The 27,534-nt window shown below is 42.1% G+C and overlaps 1 protein-coding gene across 1 annotated transcript in view; it reads right to left on the reverse strand.

Moving 5' to 3' along the window:
- ARHGAP20 (Rho GTPase activating protein 20) overlaps nt 1–27,534 on the reverse strand; it is a 112,782-nt gene that overhangs the window by 73,774 nt on the left and 11,474 nt on the right. Inside the window, exon 2 of the mRNA XM_056858388.1 lies at nt 14,657–14,742. Within this exon, the coding sequence (XP_056714366.1) occupies nt 14,657–14,742 (86 nt within the window). The remainder of the gene's footprint in view (nt 1–14,656; nt 14,743–27,534) is intronic.

Consider the following 27,534-nt stretch of genomic DNA (forward strand, 5'->3'; position numbering starts at 1 on the left):
CTAAGTGGGCGCAAAGTTAGCATTTCTTGGGGCGATATCCACATCGGTGTTTCTGGTTCCAAAATGTGTTTATATCTCATCCAAATACGAAGTAGAGAGGACCTGATTATATGATTACGGAATGTTGCTTGTAATTTAATTTTATCATACCACAAATAACCATGCCATCCACTTAAGTTATTATAACCTTCCAAGTCTAGCAAACGTACATTTGACAAATTCATCCAGTCTTTTAGCCATACTAAAGCTACCGCTTCAGCATAGAGTTGAAAATTAGGCAGTGCTAAACCTCCTCTAGTTTTTAGATCCACCAAGTATTTATAAGCAGTCCTTGGTTTTTTTCCTTGCCAGATGAAGTTTGAAATGTCTTTCCTCCAAGTTTCAAAATATTTTGTTTGTGATATTATTGGTAAATTTTGGAATAAGAAGAGCATCCTCGGTAAGACATTCATTTGGATCGTTGAGATACGTCCCATTAATGACAATTTTTTGTTTGACCATATAATCATATCAGTTTTAATCTTACCCCATAACTTGAGGTAATTGTTGGTTAACAGATCTTTATTCTTTGCAGTGATCCAAATTCCCAGGTATTTAACTTTGTTAGCTTTCTCCCAGCCAGTATATGATATAAATTCCTGTTGTTGTATTTCCGATAAATTTTTAAATATTATCTTTGTTTTTTCTTGATTCACTTTAAAGCCTGATACTTTTCCAAAATCATCCAAAGTCTCCTGAAGTATATTCATTGACTGTGTTGGGTTTTCCAAAATTAGCAGTAGGTCATCCGCGAATGCTCTCAACTTAAATTCATGTTTTTTAATTCTTAGCCCGCGGATGTCCTCCATACTTCTTAGTTTCACACATAGCGGTTCCAACACCAACAAAAATAAAAGTGGAGACAAGGGACATCCCTGTCTAGTCCCTTTCGTGATTTGGCAGTTATCTGACATTGATTCATTAACCAAAATTTTAGCTTGTTGGGAGGTATAAATAGCCGATATACCTTTCTGAAAACGATCTCCAAAATTCAATTTATCCAAAATCCGTTTCAAAAAGTTCCAAGAGACCATATCAAAGGCTTTTTCTGCATCCAAAAATACAAAAGCCGCAGTTTGTTGAATATTATGGTCATAATATTCCAGTGAATCTAGTAAAATTCTTACATTGTCTTTTATTTGCCTTCCTGGTATAAAACCTGCTTGGTCCTCATGTATAAGATCCTTAATAAATTGCTTTATCCTACATGCCAAAACCGAAGCAAAAATTTTGTAATCCACATTTAAGAGCGATATAGGTCTGTAATTAGATGTTTTTTCTGGATCTCTTCCTTCTTTGGGTATCAGTGATATAAATGCATGTGACCAAGTCTCCGGGGATGTTCCCTCGTCCAAAATTGCATTGTAAAGTGAACCAAAAAATCCAACTAAATTGTCACTAAATGTTCTATAAAATAGTGCAGTAATTCCATCTGGTCCAGGTGTTTTATCCGTTTTTTGTCTCAGTATTGCTTCTTGTATTTCTTCCCTTGTTACTGGAGCTTCAATACATTCTCTCTGGGTCATTGACAAAGCTTTCATCTGTATTGAGTTTAGAAATTTATCTATTTTCTATTTTGGAGTATTTTCTTTCTGATATAACTTAGAATAAAATGAAACAAATTCTTTCTGAATTTCTGAAGTTGAATAGACTGGTCCTTTAGCAGTTTGGATTTTTGTTATAATCTTCTTTTGAAATGAGTCCTTCAGTTGTGTTGCTAAAAATTTTCCTGGTTTATTTGCATATTCAAAATACTTTTGTTTAGCAAGTTTCAGATTTTTATTCATTTCCTCCATTATTACCAAATTTAATTGGTGTTTAGATGCAGAAATCTGTATTTGAATTTCTCTTCTCTCCTCTTCCTGTGTTACCATTACCAATTTCTGCTCCAAATTTTGTAAATTCCAAAGTATGTTGTTTGTAAATTGCAATTGAGTCTTCTTCCAGGCCGAGTGTTTCTGTATCATAAAACCTCTCAGAACAGCTCTGAATGCGTCCCAAACTGTATTTAAAGAAGTTTCCCCATTAAGGTTAATTTCAAAAAAGTCTTTCATTAAAACCTGTAATTCCTTTTGTATCTTGTTGTCTTTTAAAAGTTTATCGTTCATTCGCCATCTAAATGCTTGTTTATTGTTCCAATCAAAGGTAACAGGATTGTGATCAGAAAAAGTTCTAGGTAAAATATGAATTTTACGTAGTTGCATGAAAATTGATTTACTGGCCCATATCATATCGATTCTGGAGTGTGAATCATGTCTTGCTGAATAAAAGGTGTATTCTTTAGCTGTTGTATTCATTGTTCTCCAAATGTCTTGTAATTCTAATTCTGAAGCCATGGCAAAGAAAGTTTTAGGCAAGCATCCATCATTGATATCTTTTGCTTTTGATTTTTTGTCCAGAGATGGGAGAATAATTCCATTGAAGTCGCCCATCAATAAAATTTGGTCTTGTGCGTACTGGGTTATCAGGTCATGTAATTTTTCATAGAAGGATTTTTTCCCTTCATTGGGTGCATAGATTCCAACCACTATTGTCCTTTGTCCCAATATTTTAGTTCTGATAATTACAATTCTTCCTTCATTGTCTTTATATACTAGTTCTGGACAGAGACTGGGGTGGGCATAGATTACCACTCCCTTTGTTTTAGTTTTAGCAGAAGCAATAAATGCTTGTCCAAGCACCTGTTTCTCCAGGTATTTTTTATGCTTTGAAGCTATATGGGTTTCTTGTAGGCAAATTAGGGAGTATTTATATTTCTGTAGATATTTGAAGATTCTGGCCCTTTTAGTTTTCTCATTCAGTCCATTTACATTCCAAGAAATTGCTTTTGCCATAATGTAGTATTTTTTAGCAAAATAAAAAGTCTATAGTTTGGTACCACCTTCTGCACCCTGTACCTCTTCTTCTTCCTCTTCTTCTTCCTCCTTCTCTCCAGGTAATTCTTTAAGGTCCATTTTATATTTTCTCAAAAATTTCCCCACATCTGCTTGGGATAGAATTGTCGTTTTCACTTCCTTATAGGTGAAAGCCAAACCTTGTGGCATAATCCAACAGTATTTGATGCCATTAGCTTTCAGTATAGACACAAAGTCTTTGTAGTTATTCCTCTGTGAAAGTAGATGCCTTGGAATATCCTTCAGTAGTATAAGAGAGGAATCTCCTGCTGACACTGGATTTTCATAATGAATCTTCATAATCTTGTCTTTAACTCTGGTGTCATAGAACACTATCATCAAATCTCTTGGCTTAGATCTTCTCATTCTAGCAGGTAGTGGTATCCTGTATATTCTATTAATGGCTTGTTTTAATTCTTGTTCATCTATCTGAAATAAGTAGGCCAAATTTGGTATTGCAGATTCTTTATTATCTCCCATCATATCTGGAAAATTGCGTATACGAAGGTTGGTCTCTTTCACTCTCATCTCCATCATTGCCATTTGATTTTTTGCCGCCATCTGATCCGCTTGTATTGTTTCAATCTGTTTTTCTTGGCTTGTTAATTTTTTCTTTGTGTCCTTGTGCTCATCCATCACTTTCTTAATTGATACATCCATCGCTTGCATATCTGTCTTCATAACAATCATTTGAGTTTTTACTTCTTTCAAGTCTCCAGTGACCACATCCAACTTCTGATTAATAGCTTGGGATGCTTGACCAAGATTTGTCATCATAGAAGTCAACTGTGCCATCTGTGTAGACATCTGTTCAAACTGTTTATTTGTTGCCTCAGTTTGTTTAGTTAGCATATCCTGTAACTTTTTTTCCATGGTCGAGGTTTGTAAAGAGTCCCTTAGTTTAGTATAGGCAGGGCTATGTAGTGAGCCAGAGCGGGGTCGAGACATTTACATTCAAAAAAAGCTGGTGAAATACATGTCCACCGACAGGGCCTTTAAGGTGCTGGTTAAAAGATGATAGTTCAAAGATCAGCCTAATAATTTTTTCGGGTTGAAAAGAGTCGAAATTGGCTTTAAAATTGCATTTTAAAGTTTTAAAATACCAGTTTTTTCGGTCGCTCTAGATCGGATTAATCAGGAAGTAAACAGGAAGTTACTAGTGCTGCAGACCTTCTATCGCCTCTTCTCGATGGTTATTCCTTCAGGAATGATTTGAAAGTAACTCGAGTGCGACGGATATTCAGTCCCGCGGCTACTTCCTGTTGTTTTAGTTCCAATGATAGAGAGGGTGTTATAGAGAGTCTTCCGTTCCAGGCACTCCCTTACTGCAAACGTGGCAGGAATTCGCCGGAAAATCAGGAAGAGAAATCACCCTCCCCTTCCTTCGGACCTTCTCATTGGTGATAATTCTTGTCAGTCTAAAAGGTATCCTTCCGACTCTTTGTTATGGTTTAGGCTGATCGATCCGATAAGGCTCCTGTCGCTAATCCCGATGACTAACTCAGATCAAGCTTTTTCAGTTCGGATTATGGAGGGGTGGGGGTCCCAGAAATATTCTTATCAGCCTCCCGTCTGTTCAAATTTCTAGTAAGTAGACGAAGAGTTCTTTTGTACTCACTTGGGTGTCAAGAGGTGAGGTTCTTTTCTTTATGTAGTCCTTATGTTGGTATTAAGGCGGTGGAGGGTAGAGCTTGCTGCCAAAGTTGCGTTTTGGCGATGTCCTTCCCTAGTGCCCTCGCAGGACCGGCGTCTAGGACTCCGAGGGGCTTAAAAAAGCCCCCTCAGAGTACCTAGGAGGTCAAACCGCGTTTGCGGGCTGCAGGGAGTTCCTGCTTTCCAACCCACTTGCAAGGGTCGGATTGGGGTATCTATGTACCCCAAAAATAACGCAAACTTGGATTTCTCCCAGGACAGCCTGGGGAAATGGAGTGCTCTCTCCAACGGCACCACCGGAAGTCGAGACACTGAAACTTAAGCTAGTTATGGGTTCAGGTTGTGATTTGAATTCCCTTTAACAGTCGCTGTTCCAAACAGGCTTTCTCGGTCTAGCCACCAGAATGGATTCTTTCACACATGCACAGGATTTCACCTACACCAGTTTGCCCTTTCCCAAGAGTCACACTAAATGGTACCGGGTCTGCTCATCACCCAAGACAGCACAACTGGGTACTCTGTCCTCTGCCACACTACTAGGCAGAGCAACCCTTTAAACCAGGGGTGTCAAATATACGGCCCAGGGGCCGGATTTGGCCCCTTGGGAACTCTTATTTGGTCGGCGAGCCACATGAGGCAGCCACCCCACCCACATACTCTTGATCTGGGCTGGCGAAGCATGGCCCTGCTCAGCTAAATGACATTTATGTCATATCCAGCCCTCGTATCAATTGAGTTCGACACCCCTGCTTTAAAATGCCTGCTCTCTTGCTGAGCCAGTCCCAAACTGACTGCTGCTACTGCGTTTCCCTCTAACATCCCTTCCCCCCTTTGAAAGGTGATTGGGTGCTCTCGGGTTCGAAACAGCTGGTTGGCAGTTCTACCTTTTAGGGGCCGGACATGGGGGAACTCATTTCAGCTTCTGGTGTCGCACATGAGAACGACAGAATTGACTGACTTCTTTGCTGATCACCAAGTGGCAAAAGAGGGAGAGGACAATTTGCACTGAAGCATTGAAGAAGCAACTCCAAGAGAACAGACTACAGACTTGGGTCTCTTTTTGGACATTAAGAGTCATTGGTCTATATATTATAGTTATGGGATGAAGGTGTCTTCAGTGCATGCTTTCCTCTCAGGTAGTACATCAGTGGATAGCAGCCAAGCATTGTACAAAGTAGCCATCACCTTACTGTCTGCTTCATGGTGAACTGTGGTGAGGAAAGAAGCATGTCTGGAAGCAGCCTAAATCATGCCATATTATATCTAAAAAAATCACCTGAACTTTTACCCTGCATTAAAATGCAAAAAGTTGCACTGTTCAAAGTACTAATGTGAACTGAAATGAATGACGTGATGTCAACAGAGTTTTGGTCCCTGCTCGAGAGGTCTGTACTTAAATAGCTCAAACCATCAGGGCTTTGTTAGCTGGTCTTCATTCCATTGCTCATCTTCCTACATAACTAGCATTCCAAAGGAAGATAAATATCTCAAGGAAAATCTCAAGTACTCCATGAAAAGTCAACACTCTCTTAGCGATAAACTGGCGGATTACAGCTGTTTACCGTATTCATGGCCAAATATTTTCCTACCGATATTCATAGCCTTAAAATAAGAGGTCCAGTTGTTGTTGTTTTTTGCTGGACAAGAGTGGGTAGATATAGCTTGAGATTCCCATTTGCTAAGCGTGTGTCAGGCAAACCTGCTCACGGTAGTCCATTTTAATAGAAAGGAATGGTGCCAACATGATCGTCTGGAAGCACATTCTGAAAAGAGCTCCACAAGTCTCTTGCATTGATGCATGGAAGAGGAAAAAACAAACAACGGGAAAAGGGTATTTCTAGGCTCATTAGGGCTTTTCTGCATGCTCGACTTACTCCTGATTTTCTTGGCTGTCGATCCACAAGCACAGGATTCGGTTTGGGCATGGCTCTGTCACACATCTGCCCTCCCTCTGCTTTCACAGTTATGGAGTCAGTTTATTTTCTTCCACACATGCCTTAAATAATCCAAGATTTTAAAGCGAGGGTGCAGCCGTCAACAGAGGTGTCATTGGTAGCATCACAGAACATCCTTTTTATTTTATTTTTGCATATGCTTATATTGATATAACAATATACTGCTGTACTGTTAGGATAAGCAAGTTCCCTGAATTCCCAGCTCTCATTTTTTTAAAGTCAGTCTCTAGCTCCTTCCCTCACAGAGATATGCCTTTTCCTCTTATATCTTCAAAAGTGAAAGGGCTAGAGACTCACGTTTTTTAAAACTGAAAGCTGGGAATTCAGAGAACCTACCATTACCACAGTGTATCGATATATTGGTATTCTGGCGCCTTTTTAAAAAAAAATCAAAAAATGAAACCACTTGTCTTCGGGGGGGGGGGGGAGAGGAGAGGGGTGGTTTGACAATGATGACAGTAAAATCATTGAAAAGTGGGCTGGAGGTGGGTAGGAGTGGACGGGACAAAGGAAACCGACAGAAACATTACGCAAGAGGAAGAAGGTGACTCAAAATCGGCCTCCAGAAAAAGATCAAGGTGAAAAGTGGTTTCAAAAGAAATGGGGGGGGGGGAACTCGGGGACTGAAAAGGGGAAAAAAGCAAAAACTAAAGGCACAAAAATGCATGCAGAAATCAGGGGATAAATCAAAGCAGTATGGGGCCAGAACCGACAAAACAACAACCCCAAAACCCATGCAGAAAAGTTCTTATTTATCAGTTAGCTGCCAGCAACCATGCTGTAGTAATATGTTGTGGAAAGTTACCAACATTCTTTCACCAATTTACATTGAGGGGGAAAAGTATTTGATCTCCTGCTGAATTTGCCCGTTTGCCCTCTGACAAAGAAATGACCAGTCCATAATTTTAATGGTAGGTCTATTGTAGCTGTGAGAGACAGAATAACAGGAAAAACCCCAGAAACCCAGAAGACAAAAGTCAGAGACTGATGTGCATTATAATGAGTGAAATAAGTATTTGATCCCGTATCAAACAGCCAGATTTGATCCCCTATCAACCAGCCAGATTCGATCCCCTATCAACCAGCCAGAAGTCAGGCTACCTGGTATCTTCACTGTATGTAACGAGCTGAGATTAGAAACACCTGCTGTAAGGGAGAGGTCTTACCTGTAATCCCAGCTCGTTACAGTACCTGTACAAGACACCTGTCGACAGAAGCAATCACTCCATCAGATTCCAAACTAGCCACCATGACCAAGACCAAAGAGCTGTCCAAGGATGTCAGGGACAAGACTGTAGACCACCACAAGGCTGGACTGGGCTACAAGGCTATTGTTAAGCAGCTTGGTGAGAAGGTGACAACAGTTGGTTCAATAATTCGCAAATGGAAGAAACACAAAATAACTGTCAACCTCCCTCGGTCTGGGGCTCCATGCAAGATCTCATCTCGTGGAGTTGCAATGATCATGAGAACGGTGATGAAGCAGCCTAGAACTACACGGGGGAAACTTGTCAATGATCTCAGGGCAGCTGGGCCACAGTCCCCATGAAAACAGTTGGTAACACACTACGCCGTGAAGGACTGAGATCTTGCAGAGCCTGCAAGGTCCCCTAGCTCAAGACAGCACATGTACAGGCCCGTCTGCAGTTTGTCAATGCACATCTGAATGACCCAGAGGAGAACTGGGTGAAAGTGTTGTGGTCAGATGAGACCAAAATCAAGCTCTTTGGCATCAACTCAACTCGCTGTGTTTGGAGGAGGAATGCTGCCTACGACCCCAAGAACACCATCCCCACCTTCAAACATGGAGGGGGACCTATTATTCTTTGGGGGTGTTTTTCTGCTAAGGGGACAGGACACCTTCACCGCATCGAAGGGACGATGGACGGGACCATGTATCGTCAAATCTTGGGTGAGCACCTCCTTTCCTCAGCCAAAGCATTGAAAATGGGTCGAGGATGGGTATTCCAGCATGACAATGACCCAAAACACACAGCCAAGGCAACAAAGGAGTGGCTCAAGAAGAAGCACATTAAGGTCCTGGAGTGGCCTAGCCAGTCTCCAGACCTTAATCCCATCGAAAATCTGTGGAGGGAGCTGAAGGTTCGAGTAGCTACACATCAGTCTCGAAATCTTACTGACTTGGAGAGGATCTGCAAAGAGGAGTGGGACAAAATACCTCCTGAGATGTGTGCAAACCTGGTGGCCACCTATAAGAAATGTCTGACCTCTGTAATTGCCAACAAGGGTTTTGCCACCAAGTACTAAGTCATCTTTTGCAAAGGGATCAAATACTTATTTCACTCATTATAATGCAGATCAATCTCTGACTTTTATCTTCTGGGTTTCTGGGGGTTTTCCTGTTATTCTGTCTCTCACAGCTACAATAGACCTACCATTAAAATTATGGACTGGTCATTTCTTCGTCAGAGGGCAAACGGGCAAATTCAGCAGGGGATCAAATACTTTTTCCCCTCATTGTAACTTGCTATTCAGATTGGAAATGGAGGTGGAAAAGACTGAATTGCTAAGAAAAGGATGATTTATGGTTGCTATCACTGATGCACTGAAGTCCCCAGGATCACTTCATTCCATCTTGAGCCCGTAGGGCTTTTTATCCATTTTAGCCTGGGTTTAATAAGATACACATTTCAACATTTTGGAAATTATCAACCTCAAGCCTTGGGGACGTAACAGGCTTGATGCATCAATCACCCTTTTGGGAAATGCCTCTTACACCTTTAAAAACAAACAAACACACATGGTATATATTGGTAGCATAGGCATTTGGTCAGCTTTTGTACCACAGCTCAAAGCCCAAGCATGTTTCTGCAATATCAGCATCTGAACAACTGGTGTTAATAGGGAAATGTCATCAAGTTATTTTACAAGGAAAATATTGCCCTATTAAAAAGGAAGCCAGTGTAGCGTGGTGGTTAGAACATCAGACTAGGTCTGGACCAATCTGAGTTCAAATCCCCACTCAATGGGTGTCCATGAGCCAGGCCCTTTACACAACGCACAGAATTAAATTGTGGAACTCCCTGCCCCAGGATGTGGTGATGGCTACCAACTTGGAAGGCTTTAAGAGGGGAGTGGATATTTTCATAGAGAGTAGGGCTATCCATGGCTACTAGTCAAAATAAATGCTAGTCATGATGCATACCTATTCTCTCTAGTATCAGAGGAGCATGCCTATTATATTAGGTGCTGTGGAACACAGGCAGGATAATGCTGCTGCAGTCGTCTCTGCCTGAGACCTTAGAGAGACGCTGCCGGTCTGAGTAGACAATACTGACCTTAATGGACCAAGGGTCTGATTCAATATAAGGCAGCTTCATGTGTCCATCTTGGTTGTGGGCTTCCTAGAGGCACTTGGTTGGCCACTGTGTGAACAGACTGCTGGACTTGATGGGCCCTTGGTCTGATCCAGCATGGCTTTTCTTATGTTCACTAACTCGTAGCCCATCTGATCTCACAGGATTGTTGTGAGAATGAAACAGGAGGAGAGAATCATGTATGCTGCCTGAGTTCCGGGGTAACTGTGATACTAATATGATGTCAGAATGCAGCCTTGTTTTTCCATCATTTGATAGCAGTAATAACTGGACTTCGGTGCTGCTCACTCTGTTGGAAGTGAGGAGTAATCCTAGATTACCAATGGAGTTGAAATCCATATTAAATTCAGTATGATGTACAGAAATAAAACACACAGAGCAAAAAGATAACCATCAAATATACATCTCACATGCTTCCCAGGTTTGAATCCTGCCCACAACACCACAAGTTGTGACTTCTTCGCCTAACTGTAGGCAGGATTGCAGCCCAAATTTCCAAAACTCATCAAGACACACAGCCCAAGGACTGCGAGACTGACCTCTTAAAAAGGGCTCCCTTCAGGTGGCCATCTTTCTACGGCTTAAAATGAAACTCACCTCCAGTGGCCAAGACTACACTGTGGAGCAGCTGACGGTGGGTGAACACATGAGAATGGACAATAAAATGGTATGAAACTGTAAACTTCCTAGGTTTTCTAAATATTTCCAGACTAAACTCACTCATTAAGTTTAATAGGTACTGAGATGAATCAGCTGCAGAAGGAGAGACTGCTCGTTTAAATCCCCTGCAGATGTAGGCTAAGGCCGGAAGAGAGTTTTGTGATCAACAGGTCAATCACTAACCAGACTATCAGCAATAGGATTTGGTGCCAAAATGCACCAATAAGTGATGTAAAGCTTAGATCAGTACCTTTTTGCAGGGGGAAAATGCTAAGTACCAAGACAGCTTTTGAGGTGAAGATCTGTACACACCAGAGGTGATGTCATTCATCGCTTTTTTTTTTTGCTGCTTATAAAAGGTCAGTTCACAAGAGTTAAGCATTTACAGAGTAGAAACGGCTTGTTTGATTACTGATGAAGAGGAATGGTGTTTTATTAAAGATAAAAGGAAGGCACACTGAAACCCAAGTGTTAAATTTAAAGGAGCCAATATTGTGTGCCTGTGTCATTTTTTGCCAACCATCGTACAACAGCTACAAAGAGCTATTTGAACTCTAGAATGGATTGGCAGAAACTGTTTCAGGCAATTCTTAAGCAGCGTGAAGAAAGAAAAGTGCTGGGGAAAAATATTAGTTCATCTGAGGCTAAGCGGATGCATCGCCGTCTTTGATGATGACAGTGCAGGTAGAAAATGCTGAACAAACATTAGCCAGCTAATCTTCTTATCTGCTAATCTCTTTAGGAGCAGCGCACAGTTTTACAGAAGGGAGCTCTGTGTCTACCCAGTGGTTTTCAGCTGGGGAGCCCTGGAGTGCCCCAGAAACCTATGGGGCTCGTTTGTGTAAAATAATGATGGAGAGGCTTTCCTAGAAAACACCTCTCCTCCCCCCCCCCCCGATCTTGCCCTGAAGTGTCCAGCCACATTGGAATATTGTGCATATTAAGGAACTTCTCAGCTCATATGGACTTGTCCAAGGGCTTGATGTGAACGGAATGGACCCACGATATGCATAATGTGGCAATTTTTTTGTTTGTAAGTCAGAGTCAATCTGAAAAAGTTTCCCAAACTTTAGGAAGTTTGAAAATTACTGCTGTAGCAGATACAGATGTCTTCAGAGAACCACTTAAGAAATACTGAAGCACTAGCTCTAAAAATAAGACAAGATGTAGTAGATAATTAAAAAGGAAGGAAGCTTCATTGGCATGCTCCTGCCTATTCCTATTCTCAACATATTATGAAGACAGAATGTACTTTTTTCTGTCATTGGGACATTCTAAATAAAAAAGGCCATCCATATAAGTGGCAGTGATTGGGGAGGAGGGAATCACAAAGAGGTTGGGGGGGGGGCGATCAAAGTGTAAGAATGTTGAAAAGGTAGGCATGATGCAACAGTACAGACAATAGGTTCCTTTACACACACAAAAAAGGTTTTTATTTTCAATTCAAGTAACATGAACTTCTACAGGACAATAAAAGTTTTCTTGAGATCAAATGCTTGTGTTAGCCATACCAGCATGTGGTGGTGGAAAGTGCCATCAAGTCACAGCTGACTTATGGGGACCCAGTAGGCTTTTCAAGGCAAGAGACGTTCAGAGGTGGTTTGCTATTGCCTGCCTCTGCATTGCAACCCTGGACTTCCTTGGTGGTCTCCCATCCAAATACTAGCCAGGGTCAACTCTGCTAAGCTTCATAGATTCGAAGAGACAAAACCAGGTCATGACAATACCAGCATGCTATAATCTAAATTAAACACAAAACCATCTCTACAGCCGCTATTTGCTTTAACCAACCTTGGCCACTTTATCAAATGGTTGTAAAAAACTCTGTAATATACTCTGCTTTTTGTTTTTTTTCCCCTTTAAATCTTCACTTCCCGAACAGTGACCTCAGAAGAATGAAAAGTGGTATTATTCTACTCAACCATCACAGAGTTTTCCAAATTGTGTCAACAGGCCTTCTTATGACCATCTACCATAATTAAAAACGTCAAACTACTTAATCCCGTCAGAGAGGGGGGGAAATATTTCCAGGCAATCCATGAAAATCACGGGCAAGTAGGTTCTGCAGCAGGCATTTGTGTTTCTCACTTGGCCATGCCCTCGTTTGTTAGGAAACGCTAGTCACTGGATTCACAGTGATGGTATCACACTAGCTACTGGCCTCGTCAAGTTGGCATCACACTCAACAGTGGCTTGGGCTCATCGGAAAGTACACTCATCTTCTTCATCTTGCAAACATCACTACACTTCTATCTATGCTGGCAGCAGCTTTCAATGCAGGGGTGGTCTTAGCTCCAAGACATCCACAGCAACTGCCCCCCAGGCCCCATGGTGGGAGGGGGGTTGAACTGGGAGCCCATACCACCCTGCAGCCTGCTGCCCCAGACCCCTGCCTCCACAAAATCACAGCTGACCCCCTGTACTGCCTAAGACTCACCGGGGGGGGGGAGGTCATCAGCTGTAGGAGGGTGCCCCCCAACCTCCCCACCACTGATCACCTGCTGCCTGAGTGATTCTAAGGTCCCATCCTTGAGTTTTTCCCGGAGCCCCAGAATCACCAAGATGCCCCCCTTCCCACATAAACTGAAATAATAATAAATAATCCACAAGGACAACTCCTTAAAACAGCTTCATGCAGCAGCAGAACAACAACAAAAAAAGAATCTTCTCAAATTAATACAATAATAAAATTGCCCAGAAAGTAAACCCAAAGATCAGAGGCATTAGAATTTAAGCAGTAAAAGCTTGATGGAATAAAACAGCAGCACGCACACTTTACGGAACCTAACCAGAGAAGATGCTTTGCACACCATTCCAGAGGATGGGTGTTACCTCCCACAAGGCCAAAGAAGGCTTGACACAGGCAAAATGGATGTCCCAGAAGAAAAGGGCCTCCATATAGTATAGTGTCCAGATCACGCAAAGTGATGGTATCATTTTACTCTGCTCTGGTTAGATCTCACCTAGAGTATTGTGTTCAGTTCTGGGCACCGCAATTTAAGAAGGATGTAGACAAACTGGAATGTGTCCAGATGAGGGCAACAAAGATGGTGAGGGGTCTGGAGACCAAGTCCTATGAGGAAAGGTTGAAGTTAGCTGGGTATGTTTAGCCTACAGAGGAGAAGACTGAGAGGGGATATGATAACCATCTTCAAGTACTTTAAGGGCTGTCATATAGATGATGGTGCCAAGTTGTTTTCGGTTGCCCCAGAAGGTCAGACCAGAACCAACAGGTTGAAATTAAATCAAAAGAGTTTCCGTCTAGACATTAGGAAGAATTTTCTAACAGTTAGAGCGGTTCCTCAGTGGAACAGACTTCCTCGGGAGGTGGTAAAAACCTTCCCCGGAGGTTTTTAAGCAGAGGCTAGATGGCCATCTGTCAGCCATGCTGATTCTATGACCTTAGGCAGATCATGAGAGGGAGGGCATCTTGGCCATCTTCTGGGCATGGAGTAGGGGTCACTGGGGTGTGTGGGGGAGGTAGTTGTGAATTTCCTTCATTGTGCAGGGGATTGGACTAGGTTACCCTGGTGGACCCTTCCAACTCTATGATTCTATAAGCAACCGCTGGGCAAATCAAAGTTGACAGACTGGTCTATAAACAAGAGAAACTTACGGGAAGTTTCCTGGTGTGCATTGAGCAAGTGATGCATATACTGCAAAGCAGGGGGAGCTTCCACAGGCTGAGCCAGTTCTCTTTGATAAGAGAGCTTAGCACTTGCAAAGAATGTACAGGCAAAAAGCCACATGCCGTTGACAGCCCACTCCTGAAAATAATTGGTTTGCCTCTGTAAATCCCTATGTGAGGAATTACTGAATCACGCAGGTACAGGGTTTTTGTTCTCTTAAACAAATCAATCATCAGACATTATTATACAAAGTTTTTAAATGTGAAGAACCTCATTTACGAAGCTACCATCACTGCTCTGCTCCACACGTTTATCTACTTTTCAGAGATCCCAAACCTCCTGAAAAGGCCATTGTGGGGGTGGATAGCACCTCTTCCTGCAGATACCATTCGAGCCCGTGTGGTTTAGCTGCTTGTCAAAAACACATTACATTCTGGGATGGGAAACCTGCGAGAAAGTACAGCCAGAAAAAACACATTCCACCTCACCTGGCATTCGTTCTGGTCTTGTTCAGCGCTTTGCTGATCACGAGGGATGGGGCAGACTGACGTCTTTGGGCCAAGCTCTTCATTTTCTGATGAGAAACAGAAACAAAATGAAATGGTTTGTTTTTTCTTTTCTTTTTTTTTAAACAGCTTCACTATAATAGCTGGATGGAAGAAATGCAGGGAAAGGGGAAAAAACAAAACTGCTTGCATTAGGAGGATTCTGATAGCACATGGACCAAAAAAAGTGCTTTTCCAGCCACCCAGGAATGAAGTCTGCGAAATGTGATATACTAGGAAAGGAGAGATCTCCAGGTGAGAGAATGCAGGCCCTTGCATGACATGTGCCAGTAAACTATTACCACAAGTAGCTTGTGCATCCATTTTTGTCAACCCGTCTGTTTTTGTAACAAGCACTCCTCCTCTTCCTCTCTAAATGGCCATTCACATTACGAACTGTGGTAATGTTAACACCTGCCTTATGAGAAACACTTGAGCTGGATTCTACCAGCTTGTCCACGGACACAAGGGAGGAAGGGTCTCCCTTTCGACCCCTGAAAAGGCACTGCAAGTACCAGTTTCATCATTGTAACTGGACAGTAAGTAACTTCACGAACATACCCTTATTGTACAATTCAGCATCTATTTCCACGTGAATCCCAGGAGATCAGGGCTATCCAAGATGCTCTGGTACCCAGGCAGAAAATCAAAACGGTGCTCCCCCCTCCAACCTGCCCTGCCTGATGTTTGGCGCTTGACAATCTGAATAATAATGTGCATGTGCCCAAGATCTACCCAGTGCCACAACCAACAAAGTAATTGTGAGGGCAGATTCCCACAAACAGTTAAGAAATCTGAGGTGGCTGGTTTTGGGTTTTTTGTTTTTTATATATGGAGCTATTTTCCTTTCAAGACAATACCTCGAACTCACTGCCAGATCTGTAATGGCAAACATCAGTACGGGTTCTTTATAAAAGGGACAGAGCTCTCCATCTATTTTTAGGAAATGTGTCCTTTCTCACACTATCATTCCCCCAAGAAAGAGGTGGAGATGCACTTAAAATTCTTACCCCTAACAATGAATCAAAGCTGAGGTTCAGTGACATGGTAGAGAATCACCACCTACCTTTTCCCTGGATTTTGATGCAGACAGGGGAGGGAGTCTGGCATCTGCCCTATATATACATATGCTAGAAGAAATGTCCTCCAATAGGTCCCATCCTACAAAATACAGCTAATGATTTCAAGCCTACAAGTTTCAATTTGTATTGCAGTTTAAGCACCAACAAAATGGCAGCGCGACCCCATATTTCTGGATTAGTCCAAAATGAACTCAAGCGATGCCTGATGCACTGGTTTGATACAATCCAGCCCCCAAGGCTTTGACCCAAAGGAACGAAAAGAGGCACGAAAAGATCTCGCACCATCCAGCCTACAAATTCGTATCCAGATAGGGGGAGGGGCTGTGGCTCAGTGGTAGAGCACCTGCTTGGCATGCAGAAGGTCCCAGGTTCAATCATCTCCAGTTAAAGGGACTATGCAGGTAGGTGATGTGAAAGACCTCTCTGCCTGAGACCCTGGAGAGCCGCCGGTCTGAGTAGACAATACTGACTTTGAGGGACCAAGGGTCTGATTCAGTAGAAGGAAGCTTCATATGTTCATAGCAGTAAGCAACCGTAACAAGCCTCTATTTTTGTCTCTTGCTTATTAAGACCACTGTGCAACAAGCTGATTTTAATTCAAATCATAAGGGAACTTCTTTCTCATCAGTGGGTTGACGATATTTATAGTCTTCACCCGTACTCCTTTCCATTAAAGGGAGGTTCTGACTGCTGCTCGAGCCAATAGTTCAGGCTTTAATACAATCAGCGTGCGCTCGGCACTTGGCAGGGGCATTCTAGCACAAAGAATGTAACGTCGTGCTAAGGACTTGCCTGCTATGGAGACAAAGCAGGCAGGAGCAGTTAGCCGCTATCCTTAGTAACCATTTACATTGGCAGCAAAAACACTTGTGCCTGAAAGAGCTTTTCCAAACATCACGCTGAAATGAAGGAGACAATGAAAAAACAATGTAACGGGGGAAGAGGGTCTGGAATTCTGGAATTAAAATAAGTCTTGGGTTCCATGCCCCAAATACCTGAATCCAACGACAGAAATATACTTTTGTTGTTTATCCAGAAGGAAAATGGGTAGGGATGGAGCTTGCTCTGAAGCAAGTGCCCATGGCAGCGCAGACTTGGACAGATTTGTATAGGGGAACTAACAAATTGTAATTAGCATGCATTTCCAGTTATATCAATGGCAAGTGTTCATAGCAAAAAGGGGGTGGGAGCAACGTGAATACCAGAGTTGCTTTGACACAGATATTTAGCTCTGCCTCGCCTCCCAAACTTCAGTTGTGTGTGTGTGTGGGGGGGGGGGTCTGCACAACACTGCCCACTTCCTAAATTTTCGTGTGTGTGTGTGTGTGTGTGTTAAGTGCCGTCAAATAGCTTCCGATTCATGGCGACCCTATGAATCAGTGTCCTCCAAAAGGTCCTATCTTTAACAGCCTTGCTCAGGTCTTGCAAATTGAGGGCCGTGGCTTCCTTTATAGAGTCAATCCATCTCTTGTTGGGTCTTCCTCTTTTCCTGCTGCCCTCAACTTTTCCTAGCATGACTGTCTTTTCCAGTGACTCTTGTCTTCTCATGTGACCAAAATATGATAGCCTCAGATTTCCCCATGCCCCACTGCATTTCCCCCATGCTCCACAGCCTCAGATTTCCCCATGCCCCACTGCATTTCTCCCTGCTTTGCTAATATTTCTGGAAAGATGATACTCAAGAGTGGGTTTGGTCATAATGTGGATGGGAAGGTGTGGGTTTTCAGCACCATTTCCCCTGACTCCAACCACCACCATCCTTTTTACTAGTTATAGCGTTAATACACTCCAGCAATGTATCTCCTACCTTTTTTTAAAGTAAAGTTTATGAAAACCACTCACCAGCAGTGGGGGAATGGTGGAAGGAAAGGAAAACCATAAAATGCCCCATGTGTGCGCTCTGTTGCTGCTGTGAATGCATCAGCATTGCTGAAAACAATGAGTGCATAATGGGGTATCACCCCCATGTGGATGCAACCTTGGAGGCAATCTTTATAATCACCGGAGTATATGCATCCTTCTTCATCACATTGTATTACTTGTGGGATCTTCTTTCCCAATCTAGAATTTTGCTCACCATATCTCCCTTAGAGAGTCTGGGGTGTTTGATTGTTTTGCAGTGACTGGTACAAGAACAAAGGAACACGGGTTAGAGCTCATGGATCATAGGGATGACAGAAGGGCCAAAGGAGAACAAGGGAAAGAATCAGAGCTGTATGAACCAACCCGAATAACTTTCAGAAACATGCCAAGCCCTTACTGCTTTCACTGACTTCTACAGGCCAGGCTGGATTTTTCCCCAATGTAAATAAATAATATAATTTATTGCGGCCCTTGACCAGTATTAGCCAGGATGGGATTTGCTGATATATTTCGTGAGTTTCACCAGGATTTTAATTCAACTGGCACCAGAGTCTTACCAGTATAACTGTAAGAACTGTGTTCAAAACTTTGCTTTATAAAGTACTGCAACCTATACTCAAATCTAAAAAAAAAAAAAAGGACAAATAGATAAAAGTGAAAAAGATCCATCCCCTGACTATCAAGTACGCCATCCAGACCCTCTGGTTTCCAAACTTTTAGAAATGGCTGTCAATGCATGTCCTGGTTTTTCTCTAGAAACCTGAGGACCAGAGATCTGCTCTTTGTCAAAGGAAAACCTGAGATTCTCAAGAGTTGGAGTCCTGCATTAAAGGCATTACACTTTCTGTGGCCACCAAGAATCTTAGTGAGAGTGTTAATAAGGTAAGAAGAAGTATTACTCAAGGTCACCACACCAGAGATGGCAGGAATCTGAGGCCAGAGGGGTTCCTACATGCCCTGAACATGCACCCGCTCTGGGATGAAGTTTCAAATAAACACATTTACCCCAAGAAAAATCCAAACATAGATGTAGTGCCCCTTATCAAGACCCACCAACCTGACCCAAAACACTATTCAGATTCTGGGCTACAGATGTTCTTCACAATTTACAGTATTTCAGGGCCTCATAAGTTTTTCAGTGATAAAAGCAGTATATATTAAAAGTTGTGCAGCAGATTTTAAAAAGCAGTGGTTGAACTGCGGGAGAGCAGCCAGAAAACCATTTTCTTGGCTTCAAATTATATGTAACTAGGGAAGACCTTTGCTCAAGGCCCTGAACTACAGGACAATTGGCTTGGATACCTGTTGGTGTGACTGAACTCGACACCTTCTGCATCCTTTGGGCACACGGCTGTCTTTTTTGCTTCTGTGGCTTCATAAAAAGCCATGAATATCAATATTGACAAGTAAATAACATCAAATGGAAGTAAAGGGATCTAAACAGTAGTAAGGGAGCCATATTCCTCATGCTTCTTCCCAATAATAAGGACTGTGATTAAAACAAGTACAAGTAAAGTTTGGTCAATTTCATAGAGCGATTCCTAGCTGCCCTTTCTCACTGCTGGGTAGCTCTAGGAATCATCAGGAATGCTTTGGTAAGAACTTACCACAAGCCTTTTTTTTAATTATACATTTTCTCCGCCCCCCAGAACGCCCCAGGAAGCTGGCACGAGAACTTGAGCTGGCAGAACACTGGCAGGAGGCCGAGCCAGCATCTGAGGGCTGCTCTGCTGTGGCAGTCCAGGGGGCAGCGTAAGTGCCCCAACACCGGCATCCGTGCCAGTTTTTTTAAAAATATTTTTTTTATTATTTTTCAAAAGATATAAACAAATAATTCAACAAAACAAATAATTCAACAAAGATAAAAAAAATTTGAATTATTGTTGAGAATACAAATGTAATCAAATAAAATACAAAGACTTCCCCTCCATCTTCTTCTATCTCATTATAAAGTTATATACTCTTTTGATTAAAGTTCTAATCCTAATATTGTCACATATATGTAAATGAATTTCTTTGTCAAAATCAAATAGAATGAATTCATAATATCAACTCATATATAATTATTGGCTATCTTAAAATCGATCTTGTTATAACTATATACTTTAATATAAAAGCATCCCTAATAATAGTAAAAAGTGGATTAGATCAGTGAATAACCCTGAAGTTCCCCCATTTGAAGTTCATTTTCACAATAAATTCTCCATGCCTCCCATTCACCCATAAATTGCGTATTGTCTTTTTGATTTATCAGTGCTGTAAGTTTAGCCATTTCCACCAGTTCCAAATTTTTTTGTAACCAATCCTTTTTGTCTGGAATGTCCGTTGATTTCCATTTGGCTGCATAAATCAATCTTGCAGCGGTGGTGGCATAAATTAAAAATGATCTCTGAGTTATAATAGAGTCTGGTATCATACTGAGTAACATCATCTCAGGTGTTTTAGGTATATTATTCTGTATAATCAATTTCATTATAAATCATATCCCAAAGGCTTTTTGCTTTATCACAAGTCCACCACATATGATGAAATGAACCTACTTCTGTACTGCACTTCCAGCATTTTGGGGACATTGATTTGTAGATCGTTACCATTTTTGGGGGTATTAAATACCACCTATACATCATTTTGTAAATATTCTCTTAATGATTGAGCAAGAATAAGCTTCATATCTCGAGACCAAAGTCTTTCCCATTTCGCATCCGTGCCAGTTTGGATGGCGCAAGTGGCACAGTAGGGGTCACGGTGCCTCCTAAGCCCATTTGGCCCCCACCCTTAGGAATGAGCTATAAGTCCTGGTTATGACATTCAAAGCTCTACATGATCTGCACATAAAGTATATGAAGGATATTCTCAGATGAACCTGCCCAATAGCTACATTGTGTGATGTCATACCCCATGTGACACCCAATAAGATGGTCATGCAAGACAGGACTTTTCTGTGGTGGCACCTCCCTACCAAAGATATTTGGCTAGCACTATGTGTGCTAAACTTCCAGTGGCAGCTAAAAACATCATTGTTGTCCCAGGCTTCCTGCTTGAGTATTTTTTAAATACGGTTTCTAATATGTGATTGCTATTTATATTGATTTTTAACTGACGTCTGGATAACTCAAGCATCTCTGGAGCAGGAGCGAAATAATTTTGATTAATTAATTCTGAGGCTTCCCAGGGTGAATGTTCTTATAAAATTTCATCTCATCTTTCCCCTTCCAGCTTAACTACTTCCTGTTCTGATGCAATGGGCCAGCCCTTTATGACATTCATGAATCAATAGTGAGTTATCAGCTCTTGCCCCTCCCCACCCCAGGGGGAGCCTTAAGTACCTTTTTGCCCTTTTTTAATCAGCTAAAGCTACTGATTGGTTTTTTTAAAAAATTACTGTCATGGCAGTTATTTTGTCATCATGGTATTATGATAAGTAAAAATTAGGAGAAGTAATTTTGCCTTGCATTAGAAAACCTCCCTCCTCCACCTCCTCCACTTAAGGAACCAGAACAATTAATCAAATTCATGAATGCCAGAACAATCAGCAGGAAGGAAGAGGGGAAAAAACTAATTAAGCTAAAAACAAAGGAACAAAAGGAAAAAGTGAGACGGTTGTTTACAGATTTAATTTACAAAATTTATATCGAACCTTTCTGCCCTCATCAGTACCACCAAGGGGGCTAACAGATTAAAAACATGCATAATAAAAACACATCTTATACAACTTTAAAATCAAACAGAAACACATAATTAAAATAATTAAAACCAAGCTAAAATATACATACAAATCATAAAAACAGCACACACAAAAAATAGGACAGGAAAGATGAATTGCTGTGGAAACACCAGAATAAAACAACAAAAAAGTCTTCACCCATGTGCAGAGGATAGCCACAGAAGGGGACAGGCAAGTGTCTGTGGGGACAGCAGTGTTTTGGTGCCACAACTGAGAAGGCCGTTTCCTGGGTTGTGCCCACCTAATCTCAGAAGACACCCGAAGCAAGACCTTGGAAGATGACTGCAGCAGCTGGGTGGGATCTTGCATGAGAAGACAGATTTTTACGGGGAATACAGTACTATATTCAAGGCTATGTGGAACCCACATTTCAATTCTTCTTGCAGGGGATCTTTCGGCCATGCAAAAAGGCTGTAGTACTGAGCCACTTTATGTGTGAACTAAAAAATATTTTATCATGCTGCCTGTCCAAAAATTGATTTAGGATACGGAAACCTTAGGGGAAACAGTTGTCAGTTAAGGACCACATGTATTTTGCATGTATAAGGCCCCAGGTTCAATCCCTGGCATCTCTGAGTCGCACAGCTTAGTGAGACCTTAGTCTGGGACTAGAGAGGTATGTGAAGGTGGGAAGGGATGGGCTCTGGAAAACAGGGCTCAACCCCTAGCCTAAATCCATAAGACCATCTCTCTGACTCAATTCCTCATCTGTAAAACGGGAATATTGGTGTATTGTATCACAAGGCTGTCCTAAGAGAAGATCTGCAAAGCATTCTGCACATTTCATGCGCCCACGGGTTACCAGCAGCAAAATGAAGAGTTCATTATACAAATTTTATGACTTCAATTTAAATTTGGCTGCAGGGTATCACTTGCTTGTGATCAAAAACGGGAGGAAAAGAACCCCTTTATTAAGAACACTAGCATACAGAAGACATTTTATGGAGGAGAGGACATTTTCCCAGTAAGTTTTTTTATCGGCAAATCTGCTTGACAACATCGCCAAATGACTTTTGATTGATTTTTTATTTCGGCCTCTGTGACCAGGAGCACACACAAGCTACAAACATATACAAACAAAGCAAGCAGATTAGCACTTGGCAGAGCGCGCCCATACTCCAGGACTGCAGGGCTTTCCCAGCGGGATTTTAAAACTGACACGACTCAGACAGTCCTAAACTCATTCCAAACTGCTACCGGGGATATGTCTCTGTGCAAGTGAGCCAACATAAACGTGCCAAGTTCCAATGCCAAAGAAACCCTACGCAAAGACATCATAATGAGCAGGAATGTTTGAAAGAAGTTATTTGCTCTCAGATCCAGTTTCATAGCAAGAATTCCTTCTTGTGGCCACTGAGATCATAAATAAATGTAAACTGGAGTTGTCACTGACATGTTGCTTAGAGTGAAATCCATTGCTAATTTAAATTAGTTAATGGAAATGTCAGAATTATAGATACGGAATTATAGATACGGAAGGGATCTCAAGTCCCAAAAAATCTATGCCCTGCCCCACAGCAGGATTCAGTCACATTCATTAACATCATTAATTAAATACTCATATTCAAACTGCATTACCCCAATCAAGGGTGGCCATCGTCTCTCAGGTGTCCTATTCTCCACAGAGCAGTCCAGGGATAAGGAATATTTTACCATACAACCTGATTATCTTACACCTGGAGAGATGTGTTACAGGTAAACTTCAGTGGCAGAGCATCTGCTTGGTAAGCAGAGGGTCCCAGGTTCAATCCCGGGCATCTCCAGTTAAAGGGACCAGGCAAGTAGGTGATGTCAAAGACCTCTGGCTGAGACCCTGGAGAGCCGCTGCCGGTCTGAGTAGACAAGGCTGACTTTGATGAACCAAGGGTCTGATTCAGTAGAAGGCAGCTTCATGTGTTCATGTGTTTAAAGATCAGTATGGTGTAGTGGTTAGAGTGTTGAACTTGGATCTGGGAGACACAGCTTACTATGTATATCTCTGGAGCACAGGTATCCTCTTCCATTACTAACTAGAATGTTCCTCATAAAAGACAAACAGTGAAACATTGTTGGCTTCTATCTTACACAAAAAATCACCATGGAAAAGTGATCATAAAATTTGGTTTTTATTGAGGAACAGAAATGTGTTTGTGACCAGTATATGAATCTTCTGCTATGGACAGACTTTAAAGTCCAAGAGCATCATGTTATGAACTGTGATGAAGCAGCTTGAACGGTGTGCGTGCTTTCTACATTTTTATTGGCAGACTGTTGCCTGGTTAAAAATTGTGTTAACATACATAGCCATTCATGGATGATCTTGGACTGGCTTATGGCTAAAACAATGAAACTGTTTGACAGATCTGAATGGAAGTTGCAAGTAAGCAACTTTAGAAGTATCACGTAGAATAAATATGAAATAAGGTGTTTGTTTTTTAAAGATTCCATTCAGGCAATCATGAAAAATATAGCATTAGATCCACCAGTTCGCTTCTGCTGTATAAAGAATCAGCCAATGGAGAAGGGACTCCTTCCTCCAATGGAAGGTTCCTCACTAAGTGAAAAGAAACCACGTGGTGTAGTGGTTAAGAGTGATGGTTTGGAGCGGTGGACTCTGATCTGGATAACCGGGTTTGATTCCCCCACTCCATGTGAGCGGTGGAGGCTAATCTGGTGAACTGGATTTGTTTCCCCACTCCTACACATGAAGCCAGCTGGGTGACCTTGGGCTAGTCACACACTCTCAGTCCCGCCTACCTCACAGGGTGTCTGTTGTGGGGAAGGGAAGGTGATTGTAAGCCGGTTTGAGTCTCCCTTAAGTGGTAGAGAAAGTCGGCATATATAAACCAACCAGAGTCCAATGAAGTCAAAAGAATTAAGAATATACAACCATGTGCTGGAGAGTACCCAAAACGGAATAAATTAAGACAGTGCTGGATTACACCGTGTCCTAGGAAACAGCACAAATAGTAACCCTGTATCAATAACTGCTTCAAAGCAGGGCTGGAAATAATATTTCAAATGCCTAACAGCCAGCTCTGCTGTTATTTATTATGTAAGAATTTAAATCTTAGATGTCAGCACCTAACTTTTAGGATCCAAAGCAACAAAAATCATGGATTTTTCTAGCTCTGGAAATGCTAGTGTTCAGATTCTGATTTTTAAGATGCACCGGACAAATCCACAACTTCTGGTTACAAACTTCAGAAATTCACAGAGGAAATGATAACGTTCTAAACCAAATTAATTTTTCCACTGTTAATCTATGAGAAAAATAAAACTTTTAATTTTATGAGTTTCTGATGATCTCAATTCAATAGGAACTCATGAAACCTAAACCAAATTTCTGAACAGACAAGACAAACAGTGATTTGTTCTGATGCATCAGTTGGGTGGTCCTAGCCAGCCAAATGCAGGTTACACCAACTATATTCTATGCTAACTAGGGCAGGAATCCAAAATAAGTCTACCACAAAATAACACAGCTCCAGAATGCCAACATCACTGCTCTTACACTGTTCCTTATTTTTGATTTTGCGCTGTTACAGTATTTCAGCGCTACAAACCTGACCAAGGTTAACTAAGGCATTCATAGTTCTATGAAGAGGCTTAGGGAGCTACAACACCAAACTTCTTGCCTCGACAAGCATTCTCCCCCCCCCCCCAGGATAGTTATTTGCAGAAAGATTTTGACAAACTGGTACAAAACCAAGATGAATTTGAAACACACATATGCTCTTATTCTTTGTCTCTGGGGGTTACCGCACTTTGTATTCCCAGCGATGTATTAAGAGTTTGAAAATGTTATAAAAAACATCGCTTTAAAAGGGTTTTTGGGTACCACGGCTAATAAATGGTTGGAAGACGTCTTCACAGCTAAAGGGGCCAAACAAAGTGCGAACAGTATTTGTTATAACGTTTTCAAACTCTTAATGCATCGGTGGGAATACATAGAAAGTGCGAACAGCATTTTTTATAACGTTTTCAAACTCTTAACGCATCGGTGGGAATACATAGAAAGTGCGAACAGTATTTTTTATAACGTTTTCAAACTCTTAACGCATCGCTGGGAATACAAGTGGGGCAACCCCCTGTGTGTGAAACAGAAACTCCAAGCAAACACTCAAAGGCAGTTCTCTTTCCCACGTTTACACACACCCTCCTTACCAGCTAATGGTGAACATGTAGACATAAAAAACTGCTTTACACCAAAGCAGGCCATTGGTCTATCTAGCTCAGTATTGTGTTCTCTGATTGGCAGGGGCTCTCCAAGGCCTCAGACAGAGTCTTTCCCAATACAGGCTAAGGTTTTTTTATTCTCTGCTACTGAGCCGTAGCAATTCCACAAAGACAGATTCATCTGAGGGGGAAGGTGGAGAGGTTTAACGCATAATAATACTCAATGGCACTTCCTTGGCCTATGTACAATCACCATGGTTGTCCACAGTCCTGGAGAAAAATGTCCTGTCTCTTAAACAGAGGCTTAATGGGACATTTATTTACTAGGTGATGCTACTTACCTCCCTGCCATGAAAAGCTTCAACTGCTCATTCTCACACATTAAGTCTCTACTAAAGGTACAAGACATTCTTCTGTGTAGGGTTGCCAGCCTCCAGGTACCAGCGTGAGATCTCCTGCTATTACAACTGATCTCCAGCCGATGGAGATCAGTTCATCAGGAGAAAATGGCCATTTTGGCAACTGGACTCTATGGTATTGAAGTCCCTCCCCTCCCCAAACCCCGCCCTCCTCAGGCTCCGCCCCAAAAACAGGGCTGCGCAGGTGGCGAAGACGGACCCAGCAACCCTACTTCTGTGTAGGCCTGGCATCAGAAGTCCAATTCCACCATCTCTTTCCTCTCCAGTCACCATGCTATTAGGAGAAGGTAAATAAGATTTGAAACTGGTGGGACAGAGTGAATATCTATTGTCATTGGTTCTTGTAGGTTATCCGGGCTGTGTGACCGTGGTCTTGGTATTTTCTTTCCTGACGTTTCGCCAGCAACTGTGGCAGGCATCTTCAGAGGAGTAACACTGAGAGACACTGTCCTTCAGTGTTACTCCTCTGAAGATGCCTGCCACAGCTGCTGGCGAAACGTCAGGAAAGAAAATACCAAGACCATGGCCGCACAGCCCGGATAACCTACAAGAACCAATGAACTCTGACCGTGAAAGCCTTCGACAATATCTATTGTCAATTTCTACTGTGACAGTTCTCAGCACCATCTCCCCCTCCTACTAGAAATAGTGCATGTATACAAATTCCCCACCACCTCCCAGTAATACGAAATTTTACTCAGACATGCTAGGGTTGCCAACCGCCAGGTACTAGCTGGAGATCTCCTGCTATTACAACTGATCTCCAGCTGATAGAGATCAGTCCACCTGGCGAAAATGGCCGCTTTGGCAATTGGACTCGAAGTCCCTCCCCTCCCCAAACCCCAGCCTCCGCCCCAAAAACCTCCCGCCGGGGGCGAAGAGGGACCTGGCAACCATAAGACAGGCTCATATACGGGCACAACTTTTGTCTGCTCACCTCCCTCTACATTCTCCTGATTTGTTTGAACACCATCAGCCTCTATGCCGATTTCCTCCTCTCTTGCTTCCCCACACAGTGTCACATGACAACAGCTTCCTGGGCACCGTTGTCAGCCCACTGTGCAACTTCCCTTCCCAGTTCAACTGCCACTTCATGATTCAAAATGTTAGGAGCGCTCTATGATACAGCACATCAGCAACAAAGCAAGAAGCACAGAGATAGCAAAAGACTACAGGCACGCACTACTGCCTTATTACGCTTCCTCTCTGTACTGAGAGTCTCAGTAGAAAACTAATTTTAAAGTGTATTAGGGTTTTCTCCAAAGAGAGACCAGGAATTAGGTCACTCAGCCTCTACAACAAATTTTGGACCATAGCAGCTTTTGATTTTTACAAGAAATACATTCCATGTTGGTGTGCTTTTTAAAATGTCTCTAGAATCAGAATAGACTTCATCCTACAGCACACTATCTTGAATTTTTTTTGCCCCAGAATACTGCAGGCCTTCCAGCAACAATTGCCCTGTGGATACTTTTCATAAGGGTTGCCAACTCTAGGTTGGTAAATTCCTGGATATTTGGGGCTGGACAGGGTTGCCAACCTACAGGTGGTAGCTGGAGATCTCCCTCTATTGCA

This window comes from Euleptes europaea, chromosome 12 (assembly GCF_029931775.1).
Source record: "Euleptes europaea isolate rEulEur1 chromosome 12, rEulEur1.hap1, whole genome shotgun sequence".
In the NCBI taxonomy this organism is placed as follows: Eukaryota; Metazoa; Chordata; class Lepidosauria; order Squamata; family Sphaerodactylidae; genus Euleptes; species Euleptes europaea.